This window comes from Dryobates pubescens, chromosome 20 (assembly GCF_014839835.1).
Source record: "Dryobates pubescens isolate bDryPub1 chromosome 20, bDryPub1.pri, whole genome shotgun sequence".
In the NCBI taxonomy this organism is placed as follows: Eukaryota; Metazoa; Chordata; class Aves; order Piciformes; family Picidae; genus Dryobates; species Dryobates pubescens.
Window position 1 is genome coordinate 10,898,959 of NC_071631.1, and position 18,658 is coordinate 10,917,616.

The following is an 18,658-nucleotide window of genomic DNA, read 5'->3' on the forward strand; positions in this document are numbered from 1 at the left end:
CCATTCCTATATTTTGCATGATTATTCTATTTTTAGAATAAGAAGAGGAAGAAAAACTTACTGTGTATTCTGATTTCCAATTGTCCATTTGTAAAAAAAACAATGATGAGGGGGGAAAAAAAAGGAAACAAAAAAAAAAAGAAATGTGAAATAAAACAGTGATGCAAGATCCTTACAGCAAACATACATTAACAACCCCCCAAATGTGTCACATACTCTGCTGATCCATACCTGACTGAAATCTAGGGGACAATCAAGGGTGCAGCTCAGCACTTAGCCTAAGCACCTGATGTTTTGTGTGCAAGGAAGAAATTGCACAGGGACAACACTCTACTTTTTACCTATCCATAGGCCAGAACCTCTTATTTCCTGATATCAGTCAATATAAGATGGAAAAATGCATGCAGTTCAACAGGAATTGTTAAAGAACCTTGCTGTCTGTGGCTCACTATGTAAATGGAGCTTCTGAAGATAAGTTAAACTATCCCAAAATTTTGCTAAACTATTCCAAAGGTAAGTAATAATCTCTGTTCTATTCATTCCTTACCTGTGATTGTATAAGGATAGTAATTCCAAGCCTTCTCTGTAACATAAAATATTTTGGGAACAACTGCTCTAGCCCAGCTAGGCAGCTTGCTGAAAACAGGAAGGAAACACAACATTAGAATATGTTAAGACTTATCAGCACTGCAGAAAAGAAGATGCTTCCAAACATGCTCAGCATTTCACAGCCACACCTAGACTTCACCACAGTATTTTTACCTCTTGACTGTGCATTCTGTCTCAGCTTTCTCCACAAGCATCTATGAACCCAAGTCAGTTTGTTGCCCTCTCAGAGTGAGCAGTGCAATAATGGTGGCAGTGCAATAAACTCTGATCAGATTGACATCGAGGTCACAGATTTCCAACCTTTGGTCAGAGATGAACTCAGCAGGATGGGCCACACAACGTGTAGGTAACTGTCACAGGATCCTCACCCACAGGGAGGCACTCTCAAACAAGGCGTCATGAGAAAATTTGTCATTTTGGTTCACTTTGATCCAAATTCCATTATTTCTTCTTAAAGACTGTTTGCTCCTCCTCCATATCTCTGCCAGCGCACAAACCCTTGTGTTCAACTTACCTGGCACGCGGCCCTTCCCACACCAACACCAGCTCCTGAGTAGGAAGCTTTTATATTCAAATGAACAATCACTCAAACCACCCCTGTGAGGTTGGGAGGTAGCATTAGAGCCATTTTGCTGATGGGAAAAGTAAATCACAAAAGTGAAGAGAACTAATGGAACTGATGTCAGAGCTCAACCTGTCACGAGACCTTACCGAAGTGGTGGTGCAGCAGCAGTAGAATAAGAAACTAAAGACATGGGAAGATCATTAAAGGGTAATTAAATGCTACTATGGAAGAGTGGGAGTATTTTCTTTATCATGAATCTTAGGGCTCTCATTTCCAGCAGTCTGGTCACACAGGGTACTAAAGAAGTGATGAACATTTTTAAAAGGCACGTTCATGACAATTTATCTTTCAACCCTTTCTTAATGGCATCAATTATAAGCACTGGAGCTGCCAGGAACAAAGATGCAGTGCGAGTCACTCAAAGGGAAGCTGACCTTTGGTGACCACAAAGATCACTGTGCTTCAGGGACAGCTGAAATTACAGATCACTCAGACGATGACTGAATCTCAAGTGAACTCCAGCAGATGCTTTGAAAAATCCCAGTTTTCCAAGTGGAAGTGTTTGAAACAGTTCTGTTTAGATAGCTGTGTGCAGAAAGTAAATCAAACTTCCATATTAGCAAATTTCTGACAAAAATTCAGGGTTTGGCCCACGAAGGCTTAATTGAACCATAGCTACACATAAATATTGTACTTTTCCAGAGGCAAAATGCAGACTTTAGGACATTATCTAAAGACTCAAATCAAATGCATTGACTTTTGCTCTTTGATGACATTGCTCAAAAGCAGATTCTTCTCTTGTGTACAGTCTTTTAAGTAGCATTCTACATACTGCATAACAGAGTTTGCTCTGTCATATCTTTGTCAGCCTTTGGCAGGGTCTTTTTATGACGCTCTCTCTTTGCAAAACTCGACTCTGATGCCTAAATGATAAATACAGATGTAGACTTTCAGCTTCTGAAAGCAATGCTCCAACAGTAAACAACTGTAAACATAACAAAGGCTCATGCTGACACTACACAATTTTAGTGGCAATGTCTTTGTCGCTCATTTTCCACTTTTTCGTGTATTTGTCTGTCTACCTATCTTTGTCAGTACAGCACAAGCAATTTCGTGAGTAAAACACACATTATACTCAGCTGCCAGCAAGTCACAGACGCACATGAATTGTTCCAAGGGTCCACTCAGAGAAAGGAAAAACAATAATTCTATTTTATTGATCTGTGGATCAATTAACATTTTTTTCCCCCTTTTCCTTTTTTTAAAATTTTATTTCTTCCTTCCCCAATGGAATTTGAGTCCTTCAGCACACAGGGAGGAAGTGTTTCGTAAAGCAGTGCAGCTGAAACCATTGGTAAACAAAGAAGATCCTCTGCAAGAATGAAAGTATTAGCAGGCAAGAAAAGATAACTGCAAATAATGCACAAATCTTTCCAAGAAACCATCACTGAAATGCTCAGATTTCTTCAGGAGAGATCAGTCCAGAGCAAAGTAAAGGGAAGCAAAGCTAGCAAGTTAGAGTGATGGATCCTGGAAGAAGAGATGAGAGAGAGAACTGTAATGGTGTAAGAAGTCCTGTCCCTCAAGGTGAACAGGCAGAGGAGCTTTCAGAACATCTCATATGGCAGCATGTCTCCTTGAGTGAAATCTTTCACAGAGATCCTGGCCTGCCAGCAAAATCCAGAGCTGCCTGATCAGCTGCCTTCTGATCCTTTCCACAAACCTTCAATAGTACAGCAGTATTTGGTGGTAGTGTGACACCCAGCCCAGATGCAAACAGCAAATCTGGTGATAATTATCAGAGTATTCACAATTAGCATTAAACCCAGTGAGCCTGGCCTTGTACGCCCACAATGGCTTTAGGTAAGCTTCCCAAGTTGTTGTAGGCACACAGATCTTCTTAAGTCAATGTTTGTACCTGTCTTTGGATCAGAGGTGCTTTGTTCCAGAACCTGCACTACCGGAAACTACATGCTTCCTAAATAAATCCTCCCAGGACACAGTCCTTGGGGTTATTCTGAATTATCCTGAAGTAGTGGTTCTGGTTTTATTCTTATAGCCATTTTTCTCTTTAAGATAAAGAAAAGAAATATCCAGAAGCATTCAAACCCCCACAACTTCTGGGAGCTCTATAACAGGAACACATTTCTTCTTTTTTTTTTTTCCCCCTGATTTTTCTAGCCTGGGAGAGAGCAGAGTTACAATCACAACAACATTAAATGCTGGCAAGATATATATTATTGGACCCTTGTGTGTGTGTGTGTGCATGCAACATTACTGGTGATTCAATTTAGCCCAGGCTAAGGTTGGATGTGTCAGGCTTGCAGTGGAGGAGTAACTTGCAGGGCAGAAGCAATAGCTGTAGTGTTTCCATGCCCAAATGCTGCAGAGTGTAAGTTTAATAAAAAGAAACAGGCCCAGGGGAATGGCAGAACTTGAGAAAAGCAGTGCTATTCAATTAGATCAGCAGGAGGAAAAATGGGAACAGATTGAGCAATATATTTCGCAGGACACAAAAATATATTTATAAAAACAATCTCTGTCTGTGAGTGTGGAGGCATCTGTCCTCAGCAGTGTAATGTCACCACAGGAAGAGACACATCTTTCACTTCAAGAAATGATGGAACTTTGGAGAAACAAAAGCAGGGGTTTTTCCCCTCATGTCTTTAAAACTATTATTTTGGTCCAGAAGGTCGTAACTGTACAAGCCTAATGGTCATTTGTAATGCTAATTAACTTTGCTGAGGTCAATCTCTTCTCACCAGTACCAGGACACTGGCTTTGTGACAGTATTATGAGGTAAAAAAATTCTTAAACCATCTTAGTGGACTGGGTTTTTTTGGGAGGTGGGGTGCTTGTTGGGTTTGGCTTTAAGTTTTTTGACTTCACTTTCCTCTTAATCTTGGAAAACAAAATGACAGTTAAGTGTAAAAGAAAACAGTTGTGACTTTCAGTAGGTCCTGAGCTTCATGATACAATTCCTTCTCTTGGAAATGATACTCTAGAAGAAATTACAACTAATCCCTGTTTCAAGCCATGGGTCTGTCCCACCTGCCTTCTTCCCATGGCATCTATTAATGGGAATGTGTTCTACTTGACACAGAAAGGCCTGGAAGGGGTATTCCTTGCAAATTTTTATTGCAGCCCTTGCTAGGAGAAAGCGTTTTCTTGCACTTGCCTGTTGAGATAGACTCGTTTTTCTGTTAGCTGACCATTGCCATGGTTTGGATCCTCATAGGGTTCATTCTGCACCACTTCCACACCTTCACCTCGGTCACTCTGCTCATGGCTGTGCTTGCTTATCATGTACAGCTGTCCAATTCTGTACTGCAAAACAAAAGCAAGAACAATGTATTAGCTTTACGCAATACAGGTGTACTCCAAAGCCAATGGCACACAATGGCACAGTCTGTGTGCAAATAAAAGGCAGTTCAAGGGTGGAAAACAGCATTTGGCAGCTTCATTTAGACCCATGAGTCAGGGTCCCCTCATTATCTTATTGAGTCCAGGGCATTACTTGTGGGAAAAATAACAAACCCCATGTGTATGCAGATGGAAAGAATCAGGTCAGTCCTTTATTTTTAGTCTCTATTTGTACGTATATGTAAAGAATAAACAATTAATCTGCTTGCTTCCACATGCTGACATGCAAGGGCATTTTAACCAGCAGGTGAACTCCAAAAGGAACACAGGATTCTCCAGTCATGCCAACATGATGCCAAATAATGAAGCCCTGCAAAAAACACTCAGGATAACTATTGCTGATCCACAGAAATGGGAGTGACAGCTCTTAAGAGAAACCTTCATGTAGATGCTAAGGCCTTCAAAACATAAGTCTGAGACACGTAATTTGGCAATATTATTAAAATTAACTTAAGCACTTAAATGACCCTTTTTTCTGTAGGCTTCTGAGTTACTCAGGAAGCCAGAACCCAGGAGGGTTGAGCCAACGTTGCTATCACGGAAAAATAAATTGTTGTACCGGCAATTGATTTTGTTCTCAGGATGTCTGCATCTACACCAGGGCTTCTGCCTCCAGAGAAGCAGAACAGAAAGTACATCCTTGAATCTTCATTAGGAAAGATTTTAGAGTAAAACTGCACCTCCCCATACATCTTTGGGTCAGAGATTTTTCTCCTCACTTGAGGCCTTTCCACATTCTTGATGTAGCATATGACCTTGGACCTATCCTCTTTTCTCCATTCAGATCCCTCTCTCCCCACCTGTAATTCATTTAGGCATGTACGTGCTAATCACTTCCATCACATCAATCACTTCAGATACAAAGAACAACCTATTAATTTAGAGAAAGGCTGAGCTACCTCTCAATCTGCCAAATATTGGCTCAGCACAAGCAAACAAAAGGATAACAACTGTCTGACCTCTGAAAACTCTGAGGCTCTGGTGGTTATTACACATTATAAATAGCAATCCTAACATGTATTTTGAAAAGCCCAAAAAGACAAAAGAGAGATAGCTGGGGAAAAAAACACTCCAGACCATCAAAGCCCTTCTTAATCATTGCCAACATCTTACTAAACAAAATGATAAGGAATAGGAGCGTGGAAGGCTCCCAACAGAAGTTCATTAAATTCCACCTAAGCCCATCTCATTCTCCTGCAGCAGGCAGGAAGTCCACATCAAAGGAAGAACATTCTCTTAGTGGAAGGGCTGAACCTCCTCCTTCCTTGCCAGTGAAGCAAATGATTTGCATCCCAAAAGTGCCTTTCAGCTGGCAGTTCCAAAGTACTAAAAATGCCTCAAGTTTATAAGACGGTTCTTGAGAGGCAAAAGAGTGCTCTAGGGGAAGGATGATGAACCTTGGATCTGTTGTCCTCTCCTCTAACCTAATTAGGTAATTTCAGTGGCTTTCTTCCCATTGCTTTCCTTCAAACGTCTCCTCACAATGAAGAACATAATCCACTCTGAAAACTTGTGGAACTAGTGAAAAAGAGGAGTAGGCAGAAAAAGAAAAAAAATATATACAGTTGTCATAAAACTAGCAGCCGTCATATGGGCTGGGTCAATTAAATGTGTGACCCTTGCAACACTGGAAAAAACTAGTAAACCTCTACCTATGTGCTGGCAAATTAGAACTCTCTGGAAATAACAGTGTTGAGCACAGAGCATTTTTCCCTCTCTCTTCTATTCATAATTAGAGAGAATTGATGGCTCTTTTTTCTTTTTTTTTCTAATTAGAGTGGTCATTCTTTCTCTTTCTAGCCCATACAACTCTGAAGAATCTACTCTCTCACTACCTAAAAATGTTCTTAAGTTAAGGTGATAAGCAGAGTAATCACTGAAATGATAAGCAGAATAATGCTATTTAAACAATTTGCTGCTGCCTGGATATTCAGCTTTCTCACCCCTGGTACCTCTTTCACACAAAATATGCCTATTTAAGAGATAAACCCTGAAATTATTTTTCTTGCTAATCCATTTATCTACCTTAGTTTCTACTGAATCATTCTCTTCTCTGCCTCATCATATTCAAGCATATTTGAGCATATCTCCAAGGCTCTGAGGAGCTGCAACATATCTCACAGATACTTTTTAACTAACTCCATGAAAAACTGTCTTCTCTTTTTCACTACCAATAAATGAATCATTGGTACACAAGGTTTCTGGGCAAAGCAGTATATGGTATTTCATCAAGTAGTACAGCTGGAAAAAAAAGAACTTTCAGGCACATGAAACTGTTCTCTGGGTCAGAAATCAAAGCACCATACTTCAAAGCTGAATGCAAGCTGAGAAAAAAATGCTTTGCCTTTAATTAGATATGTATCAATTAGACCACCTGAGAATGAAGATGCTACTGCCCCTGGAGTGATAAGGATGTCAGAAAAGAGCAAAGGTGATAAGGTGTTTATCTTCTAATGGAAGGAAAGAGATCAGTAATTTACACACTGTGGAACTTGAAAAGGTTAGGTGAGGAAAAGGGAGAGAAATTACAGCTTGCCACAAACCAAATATTTATATTGAGATCTCTGCTGATAATTCTGTTATTCCATAAAGTTATAACTTTTAATTGCCATGGACATCTCTGGCAAGTGCTTCATAATTGCACATATCGCTGCATGCTTTGATTTCCTGCTTCCCTGTAGTCTTTTGCTGTTTTTCTCTCAGTTGTAAGGGATAGCTCAGTATCTGCTGGAAATACTGGCTCAGAAGGATCAAGATGAATGTGTGTTGAAACTGACAAAGAACAATGGGCTTGCACTAAAGCATTCATTTGCTCCAGCACCATGATTCAGAGATATCCATCTATAAAACCACATGTTTTGCTAACAGAGATGTTGTTCTTTCATGGGCCCCTCCTGCACAAAATGCTAACAAAATCTCAAATCACAAGGCCTGTGACTCAAGGTGAGCACAGGGTTAAGGGTGGCTAAGCTGCACTCCTCAGATGATGAGCAATGTTGTCAAGTAGAAACTGTTTTACACATGTTGCACAGTCAGTGCTTCAGGAAAGATTCTGCTTCCCTGAAGAGATGCAAATTCACACTCGTTACACTCAAGACCTCATAGAAGGTATCCAAGGCAGCTCAGCATGGTGCTTCCCACTTGGGAAATGCTGAAGAAAACACCACCACAACTGGTGCTGGACAGCTCTTCTGTAGGAGCCCCACTGCTACTCACCTCTCCCCAGGCCATGACTTCCATACCTCCAGATCTGACACCAGTCAAGTGGAAACAGCCACCTTTAATACTACGAGCACGACTGTGCAGTCCTGTGAGAAAGCAGCTGTGTGTTGCCAAACACAGGTACTTTTACACATACTTTAAAGAGCTAACTTAGCTCCTTTGTGTGTATTGATTGTTTTTTACCTGGCTTATAAAAATCTGAGGTCATTCTAGAGCAGGATGAAAAGAAGAATTACAGTACGTTACACTACATGAGAGCACATACAACTATTATTTCAGGTAAAATAAGGGTATATTTAAATTTACATGAGTAAAATCCAAAGCAATGATGTAGCTGAAATTTAAATGGGGGGAGGCAAGAAGCCTCAACTTTTTCTAAGTTCCTGTTGGTATTGTGTAGAAATATCCCTTAAGAAACATTTTACAGCAGTAGCCAACAGTCATTGCTTTTGCCAGGGTAAACTGATGTGCCACTGTTATTTGTGTTACTCTATCACAATCTGAATTTCCATGTTCTTAGCTGCAAGATCACTTTCCAAGACCACTTCAAGGAAGTCAGTAAAATTTCACAGAGTGGGACCTGGTCAGAATTTGACTCCAAAGAAAAGCTCTTTGTCTGAAAACTCTTCAGTTTAATAGGGGGAAAATTCTTGAATATCAAAGAAAGAAATTCAATGAATAAATGCTCTGAATGTGGAGTTAGAGCTTTCTAAAGATACTGCCTTGTAGCTTTTGCAGTAGAGTTGATGTTTCTCAACTCATAATGAGAAGGGCATTGTCTCAGTGGTGATTTCTCTTTTCCTTCAACAGGCAGATGGTGTTTGCCTATTGGGAGTTTAGTCACATAAGAAACAAGGTTTATGTTATCAACAACATCATGATGGGCAATCTGATTTGACTTAAAATTATAAGCGAGACTAGAATCACCTTTTCTGTGTTCTTGAAACGGGGCGGGGGGGAGGCTGGAGGAGTCCACCCTACACATCTTTGTCCCATTGTCTTCAGCAGAAGCTGCACAAGAAATCCTTGCACAAACATGCCTGATTTTTTTCCTTCAGACTGACTATTGTTCAGTTTTTGATCTAATACTGCTTTTAGAGTACAACCTTTCAAACTTCACATGGAATGTAAAAAGCAGTGTTCTCTCAAAGGAGAAATTATGCTCAAGGTATCCATAATCTGAAACGTTCATGCCAACCCTTGAAGTTCTTATCTGAATGCTCACAGAAAATGTAACAGATTTATCACTGCCTGCACGTTCCATGGCAATTCTCGCAGTCAAAAGAATCATTGTTAACCCTTTCATCTGCACTGACATTTTTATAACTCAGCTAAACCATCAGGGATGGTGCTGCCACTTCAGTTCATGCAATTTATTGTTCTAAGTCAGCAGTCAGATCCCTCCCTGCAGTTAGAGGCTGGACTCCAGGAGATGCTGAATGTCTTTTGTATCTATTAGAGATGATGATTGTTCAGTGTGCTGCATTTTGACAATGGAAAGCATTTCTCACACAGTGATTCACACTAAAATATGCCAGTGGCTTCTAGTCCTGTCCTCAGAAAGGCAAAACAGAAAACGAGCAACAACCAAACCGAAACAGGTCTGTGCTTATGCACAAATGTGCTGCTTGGCATGGGCAGATATAAAGGGCAAAATCCTGCCTCCATGGACGGCAAAAATGTTTTGTCATTGACCTCAGTTTAGCAAAGATTTCCCTCTAGCAAGAAAATACAATGAATCAACATCTGCAGTGCTAGCTGTCTAGCTACACTGAATCCAAGGACATTGATTACAGAAAAACACTAGCTCTTTGATTAAGGAATTCTGATTTACAGAATGCTGTCTCATTAATAGAAAACCATCTTCAAACTGACTGAGATGCTTTTGGTTTACTTTCAAGTCACAGTCTTTGGAAGACTCTTTCTGTGCTCCTGGGTGAATGTGTTCCAAGCCTTCATTTCAGGTCATTTTTTTTAAACTAAAAAAATGAACAGCAATATTATTCAGCACCTGTATAATAACTTCCATCTTTAGAATTATTTCAAATAAATTCAGATCATTCCTCAAAGTATCACCATGAAGCGAGCATGGTGACCCACAGTTAAGTTACTTGTCCAAACATGTATGGCCTCCTGACAACAATTTTACAGAAGATGTTTTATGTCTGGAATAAATTGTTTGAAAACGTAGCTGCTTGAGTAAACATCATTGAAGTCTCCTATTGAGTGTTTTGTTTTGGTTTGCATTGTTTCCAGGTTTCAGTCAAGCCCTAAAGCCCACACTGCCATAAATATGAGAAGTTTACAATTTGATATTGAAGACAGGCAAAGGAAGCATTATCCTTATTTTATAGTTGATTAATTGAAACAGAAATGAGTGCCTCAAACCTAAAAACAATGTCTGTGAGAGAACAATTTTAGCCCAAATCCAGTGATTTTCAGCTCAGTGGTTTTACCACAAGACACACCTGTTTGTTTGGTTTTTTTGAGTTCTAACCAGTAATTACTTGAACAGAAGTGGTTTCTCTTATCTCACTCACTGACTATGAATGTTATTATTATTCATGTTATTATTGTTAGACATGATTCCACCTACCTCCTGAAATGGGCGAGGCCTAATGCATCCACATACTCATGTGGAAGTTAAGGAAGAACCCTCACGTGGGCAGTCACACCACTGGCTGATGGAGCATCCAGATTGTGCCTTTTGATCCCTATACTTGTGGATATGATGACTCAGAGCTATTAAGAATAACTTAAGAAAAATCTTTTCCGTGACACAAGCCCCAGGTACTGACAAGGTGATTTGTTTCCCCTGTTATTAACAGTCCCGGGTTGGGTTTATCTAGCATAGAGGAACGTGTAATTTCATAGAATCACCGAACGGCTTAGGTTGGAAGGGACCTCACTGGGGGATATTGTCTCCTCCTTGGCCTGCTTTTTGAAATAAGAGCTTGGTTTCCATTGGACTTCTTGTCTCTCAGAGCTGTGGCTATGCAAGAAACAGAAGTGTCTGGCTTCCCATTCACCACCACCTCAAAGTTTTACTGCGGGACAGTGCTATGGAAGGAAATAAGGAAATCAGTCAGACTTGGAATCATTGCAGAGCAAGGCCTGAATTTCTGTTGGGATGCTGTCCCTCTGGCAGTACATCCACTACACTTCAGCACAGCACAAACGAGGAAACTGACCCTGCCTGCCCAGTAATTTGCCTGTCTAGTAGCCCTCAGACTAAATTAAAGCTAAGACAGGAAAACACAGAATGGGCCGTCAGGAAAGCAACAGTGCTTTCTGAACTGGCACATGATTAATGGTCTAAAGTAATTTCATTTAAAAAAGCAGCCAGATGAACAAGGCCTATGGAAAATTTGAGCAGAAAGGCTGCACCAACAACTAGAAACATCCGTGTCCTAAAATCTGAATGTAAATGTAAATATGAGGCACTGTTGTGATCTGAGGCCCCAGAAAGCCATACAAGCCCTTTAGTGATATAAAGGCCACTTAACTCTAGTAATGTATGAGGAATCTGACCAGTTAAAATGTGGAGTTGAGCTTGAAACTTTTCTGTCCATTAATCCCCTTATGCCTCTCTGATTCACAACACACCACACATCTGGGACTTGCATCAGCAGTCTTTAGCATTGCCCAAATTCATGGGAAAGTGCTTTTGCAGCCTCACAAACAAACAGTTGCAGCAGGAAGAGTTGACTTTTGCATGCTGCGAAGTGCAGTTCTTGCTGCTTTCATGTTTGCTTTGCCTTTTCAAGGAAGAAATTACATCCTTAAGATACTTTGTCTCTTTAAATTCCCGTGAATGACAGATCAGCAGCAACACACTGGTTGTTGAGAAAGGCTGTATTCTCCTCTAGGATTTTCAGCTAAAGACAAATGGGTTACTCGGCATTTGCAGTATCCTGGCATGTGATGGCTTACAATCTAAACAAGTGATACTGAAATCAAGAGGAGCAGGTCCAGATCTGTGGTTAATAGGAGTACAATGAGGATTCAAACAAATGAAAATTGAGTTGCAAATTTTCTGCTTTCATGCAAATGTTTTGCCCAATATAACTCATGTCCTGTTCAAATGGGAGTCATTTTGTGTTTCTGCACCAGCTGTGCTATTGAGAAGAGCCAGCTGTTTGCCAGCAGTGTACGAGCTCATACAATTTTAAAGAATATTAGCAATATTTTACAGTGAGTCAGCTGGTTCATTTTTTTCCAGCCGTTTACACGGCGTGCTTTTTCACATCAATACCGCTAATGTGCTGGGTTTGTATTTCTGAAGATACAACTATTTCCCACAGAGGATGCATAAACATTTTCAGGAGGCTGCCTAAAATGTCCTCTGTGCACACAACTAGAAAGAGCAGCTACAAAAGACTTACTACGTTGCATGCCCACTTACAACCAGTTGGTCAGCAATGGTACTGAAACACTCTTCACATCCCCTGCTCCCTCTTTATGAGTAGCTGCCTGTGATTAAGCCACAAATCTGCCATACCTTAATTACACTTTCTTGCTTTTCAGGCACAATTCACTTTGCCTTGCCATGGGAAACTGGTTTGATAACTATCAAATAGTATTGATGTTCTTTTCCAAGATAATTTAAAAAGCATATTTTATTGGCTGACCACAATCCATTCATGAGATTGTCATTAAATTTGAAGGCTCAAGGAGTTATTTACTAAATCTCCTAAAATTTTAACTTAGAATGTAGTAAAATGGTGTAAAACTTCACCAATTTTTGTAGAGGTTACTCAAGGCTTTTCAGTGACCCAAACTGTTCCTGATATTCCAGGAAAATGCTATTTCCATTTCAGATATTGTAGGAAATGTCAGAATGGAAAAGTGTAGGCTTCCTTCCTGATCCCTGCCCTGCGTGAGTGAGAGTGCACCAGCCCTACACACAGGGTGCAACGTGAATCTGTTTTGCCCACAGTGAAAAGTCACATTCCCCACGGATTAGTGGAGAAGCTTCCTTTATTAAACCAGGCAGCAAAATCTCTTCTGTGATTTTCCATTAAAATAAGCAACATTTAGGGGGAGGAAGGGGGAAGGAGAAGACGCTAAACTTGTGTGCCATGCATATTAAGCACATTTTTATTGGCTAAAGAAAGGAAGTGCTGCGGTCCGCCAGACATGCAATGCATCAAATGGCCTGAGCCACAAAGCTGGCTTGGACATAAAGGTTAACGTCTCTGAAGTGCTGGATTATTAAACATTTATTTACTTTGATTCAGCTCACTTTGGGCTGGCAGTGTTCAGAGATGGACATATTCCCCCTGAGCCTTTCAAAATTCAGTAGAGTGCAGAAGTGGACTTGGGATTTTGGTTTATCTTTATGAAAGGATTGCACAGGTGTGCATCTGTTCACACTTCTTGAAATGTTGTTTCTCTTTTTGCATGGCTAATGGTACAGGCTTCATGTTTAAGTAGAACTTCTTTTCCCTCAGGCTTCTTTTCTTTAATTACCCTTCTTTGGTAATTACTCATTTTTGTGACTTCCCAAAATCTCTCTCACACCAAAAACATCAACTATCAAGCACAGAGAATTTGATGCTTTCAGAAGGGGGACAAAAAAAAAAAAAAAAAAAAAAAAAAAAAAAAAGCTTCTGTCTATAAACTTTTGCGTTTAGAAGATCCAAAGAGACCACAAAGGCTCTCATTCTGCAATGACATTTTTTGGTAAGTAAGTTCCTTATGATGCATTTTAGGCAATAGAATTCTGCTTGTAAATGTGAAAAAAAAAAAGGGGGAGAATTTTCTTAAGACATGCCATCTAAACTAAAAAAAAAACAACCAAACCCTGAGCATCAGAGTTTTCTACTTACTACTCACAAGGTGAACAAGGCAAATCCAACCTGTCTTCTTATGTCTTATTCAGAAGGAAGTGAAATTCTGTTTGCTACTTCCAGTGAAACAAAAATGTATTCACAGCTCAGAATATTTCCTTTGCCTTACTTTTTGATCCTCTAAAATAAAACTGACTTCAATCTGATTTCTAAAACACACTTGTTTTAAGCCAGCATCCTCAAGATAAAAATAATGTTTGATACAATTCTGTGTCTGCAAATTTTTGAGGTCACTCCTATATCTCTGCATCTAACCTAGAGATTAGGGTGATGAAAATATTATGTGTATCTAAAGTCATCTGATGGAAGGAAGTACATGAGAGCAAGGCTTGAATTATAATAGAAGGAAATTAAGACATACTTTCCTCCCTACTCCCAGATTGATAAAATACACTGAAATCTCAAAAAACAAAATGAAGATAAAATGTTTCCATCTTAGGTCATCAGAACAAATATTTGCAGATTAAGCACCTACCCTATAAATCTGCAGGTGCCACCCCCGCACTTACCGATGCGGAAATAAGTCACTACTGCAGCAGCTCCTTTAGCACTGATGCCTTTTTTACAAGCATGAAATCTCTAATACACGTAGTAAGTACATTTAGGGTAGAAATCTGTTTGCTGGCTACTGACTTATGGAAAATCCAAACTGCAGCCAAATAAACTCTTGGGCCAGAAACCTGAAGTTGGCTGCAGAACACAATGCAAGTGTGACATCTGTGGAGCGCACATGTTGGAGAAGTGAGGATGCTCGGGACAATGTGTGCCTACCATCTAATGTCTTTCTCTGTAGTAATTACAGGATGCAGAACCTTTCCCTGACACCTCTTTCCCCCATGAAGGTGCAAGCACTTTTACAACACCCAGATGAGCAGAACTGCTGCTTTCCAGCACAGCAAAGAACGGAAACGCTGACGTAAGTCCAAGCAAAATTTCCAGGAAGGACCACATTCCTGACTGACTGACAGACTCCAAAGCTTCCAGATAGACATTCTTTCAACACCACATGTATAACAGAAAAAGGAGGATGAAGGCAAAGAATTACTGACAATGGACTCTAGAGGCTTAATTCAATTTTATCATAATCCAGAAATGTGAAGCTATATGGGCTCCAGATGTTTTTGACAGATGGTGTCACAGCACTAAGCATCCTACCAGTGCTTATCTGCTTTTAGTGACCGGTGTCAGATCCTAAACAAACCCTTTAAAGCAAAGTCTAGAACATTACCAACACAACCAGTATCTCCTCTGGAACAGAACCTAGAAACTGGGCAGAGGGAGGTACAGAAAAGGATCTCAAAACTGCAGATTTTAACCAGTACAGAAGAATACACAGGTTCACTGTACTTATGAAGATGTGAAAAATAAAACCTTTTATGCCACATTGTGCAGTTCATGAATGGAAAAAACCCTGCTACCAAAACCTCAAATGTCATATCCTTTCACATGCACTTTTCAATACAAAATGCTAGTGGTAATTTTAAAGCAAATATCAAAATAATGCCCACTGCCTGCCACAATACATCATACAAATGCAACAGAATGATTCTGATAAATCCAGTACAGTGCAGGACTACAAACCTACTCGCAACAATTTCATTAAAACCTCAAACATTTATCAGGATGCAAACATAAACCCCTCAAAACTTCACATGGGCAAAATAAATCATTAGAGATGTAGAAACAGAAAGTTTCCCTTCTTTAAGGAAGTTACCCATACTAATAAAGTGCTAATGCTTGGGTTAAATGGGATATAATTCCTCATGCTTTTACGGCGATAAATATCTTCATACTCTGCAGAGATAGTTACAGCCTAGTGATCCAGGAGCTGTAAGTCACAGCTGACAGTTTATCAGTGAAGACATGCAGCATGTAGGAGAAATAAGTGCTACACGCTTCTAGGACAGATTTTTCTGTCCCAGCTCTGCTGGATACCAGCAATAGTGGAAATGATCACCAGTGACAGCAGAAGGAGTAGCTCCTGGTTCTGTGCTGGACTGTGCACTCTGTACTATAGACTTAGGCTAATGGAATGAAGCTGGAGGTGGGGAGATTCAGGCTGGATGTGAGGAGGAAGTTCTTCACCATGAGAGTGGTGAAGCCCTGGAATGGGTTGTCCAGGGAGGTGGTTGGGGCGCCGTCCCTGGAGGTTTTTAAGACCAGGCTGGACGAGGCTCTGGCCAGCCTGATCTAGTGTGGGGTGTCCCTGCACATGGCAGGGAGGTTGGAGCTAGATCTTTGTGGTCCCTTGTAACCCTGACTGATACTATGATACTGTGATACTTTGTATACCACAAGTAACAGATGAAACAATTTCTCAGTCCTTCTAAGTGGGAATATCTTTCCACCACAAAGAATTTTCTTTGGTGTTGAAACTTTCTGCTACGAGGAAGTTTCCAAAAGGCCACTTTGGCTGGAAAGACTCTCCTGGTAACTCCAGAGAGCTCTGCACGTATGTGAACAAAGGGCTTTGCTGCACTTCTGCTCCAAAGTTAACCACTTCCTCATTAGCTGGAGCCAGCTGCGTCATTTGGAACAGATCCTTTGGGTATAGGAGTTCATGGTGTACAGTAGCACCAGGGAATAAAGCTGAAAACTGTAACAACAAAATGTATAAATAGATAAGACTCTCAGAGAGAACCTGGTTCTCTTCCTCCAGTCCTTCAGACCACAGCACAGTACTCTGCCATAGCCATGCGATTACAGTTTGTGCCAGCACTCTGGGCTGTAATCTGCTATCAAAGACATGTTGAAAGTGGAAAAAACAAAGCTCAAAGATTTCAAATGCAGACACATTTAAAAGAGCTGGTTCTGTACAAGTCAAGAGAATTAATCTGCAGCATTCTGCTGTAGACCTCAGTAATTAAAAAACAAACAAAACCACAAGCACACAAAAGCTAAAAAACCCCAAAACCTTAGTCTAAAAATACATTACAAAGACATCATTGCTTCCCTTCCTGCTATTCCATGGCCTTCTACTACCCAAACAACAAACTCTCAGCCAGTCATTGGTTCGGATTCACAGAGAGGAAGTGGTTGCTGTAGCAATGGCAACCCAGTGAAAGCTCTTTCTCTAAGGCGCTTATTTTTTATAGCATGCAGAAAGAGCAGACAGCAAGAGCACAAACTGATTGCAGGCTGACATAGTTTGACCTTCCTCTAGCTCATTGTCTGCTTGCCTGATGAACTTATTACTTTTCATAAAAACAAATAATTTGGACAAGATTATAGACTCTTAAATGGCTGTAAATTACTCCTCGGGAAATGCTAAAAGGTATCATGAAGGGAAGAGATGGAAGAAAATATTAAAACACAAATGAATGCCACTGAAAATGTCCATGCCCAAAGTGGTCTCACAGGTTGGTCAGTAACCAAATTTTAGTCCAACATAGTTTTAAATGCCTGTGGTTCAGTCAAACATTCACAATAGTACATAACAGTTACTAACATTCAAATGGTGTTTGTAAATCTCTTCCATGTTTGGAAAGTTTACGGTGGGAAGGGAAGAAGGGGATGTCACACTATCTACTACATGTTCCCAAACCAGGAAACCCTCTGGAATGTGGTATTTTAAGCAGGGCCTGGGGTCTGGAGCTTGTGTAAGAATATTTTAGCTAGGCAGTTCAGGGAGCTGCGAGCTCAGGGCAAACTGTTACTGTAGGATCTGCAATGGCACTTTCTAGCTACCTGTTAATCTTTTTAATATCCTATTCTTCCCTCTCTCACATTTCCTGCATAGAATAAATACAGGCAAAGAATGTTAATGGTTAATTATCCTACTTGGAAGCCTAAATTCTCTCTTTTTTTCAAATGTTGTTGTTTTTTGCCTCATGCTCGGTGTGGAGTGTATGATTCTCCTGAGAAGCAGATAACCATCTGGGCAGGCAGCACACTGAATTCCTCACTGCCATGGCTGAACTGCTATCCAGCACCTCAGACAGACAAGTTAAAGCTACACAGTGTCACAGCAGAGCAGGCATATTGTTCAGCTGCCTCTTCCTTGATCATCAAGATTTGATATACCTGCTTTTCAGCCCTGCATGGAGACAACCAGGCTAAGCAGTACTTCAATCTTTTCTCTTATCCAGGCTGCATAGTTGAAACAAAAAAAAAATAATGCCTAAAATTCTGCTCTTTGATTGAAAGGACACTAATGAGAAATACACTATCTTAAGTGGTCACAACAGCCACTGAGAGCCAGCTATCAGTGTGGGTCTGTGGGAAGCTTACTGTGTTACTTCTGTTGGAGCCAAATGGTTGCCTTGCTGCAAGCACAAATGCTGGTAAGTAGGGCAATATGTGGGAAGAAATCTGGCATTTCCAGTGGGATGCATGCATGTGTACAAGCAGTTATGGATTTATGTACTGGAAGTGTACTCTGGTAGACTATACTGAACCTATCACGTACTCATTCTTCTCTCATGAATCTGGATAGCTCAATAGCCACCTGATAGAATTGAGATGTCCAAACAACTCACACCTAATAAACAACTAAGATACATAAATGAGGTTACTTTAGAAAGAAAAAGCACCCAAGGTATTCCAGAATACTTATTATATACAGATATCTACAACACAGAACAGATAATGCAGTGGTCTCAAAACCAATATTTAATGCCAAAAGCAGTTTTAAAATAACCCCAAAACTTTTTGATTGCAACTTGTTTCTTTAAACTTGCAAAAACCAGTAAATACTATTTAAAAATATGTAAGATGTTCAAAGCCAGGCCTAAACACAGAAGAGGACTCAGTGTTGCCAAAGTTCATTTAGGGAAAGCAACAATGCATTCAAGGCTGCTGGAGGACAATACAGTGTTTTCGTGTCATTTTCCCATGGCGCTTAGCGATATTAAAACTACAGAGTCAGGGAAGCATGACTGATTATTGCTTTATTTTCTTATTCTTTCATTAATTTCTAACACATAAACACATAATGACCATCAACAGAGAATACAAAAGCTTAGATCTGACAACCAAACAAGATTTC

At 40.2% G+C, this 18,658-nt stretch overlaps 1 protein-coding gene across 1 annotated transcript in view; it reads right to left on the reverse strand.

Moving 5' to 3' along the window:
* The window catches only part of PITPNC1 (phosphatidylinositol transfer protein cytoplasmic 1), an 83,267-nt gene that overhangs the window by 41,575 nt on the left and 23,034 nt on the right, over positions 1 to 18,658 (reverse strand). The window contains exons 2-4 of the mRNA XM_054170323.1: positions 4,353 to 4,501; positions 548 to 636; positions 62 to 69 (exon numbers count right to left, since the gene is read on the reverse strand). Of these exons, the coding sequence (XP_054026298.1) occupies positions 62 to 69; positions 548 to 636; positions 4,353 to 4,501 (246 nt within the window). The remainder of the gene's footprint in view (positions 1 to 61; positions 70 to 547; positions 637 to 4,352; positions 4,502 to 18,658) is intronic.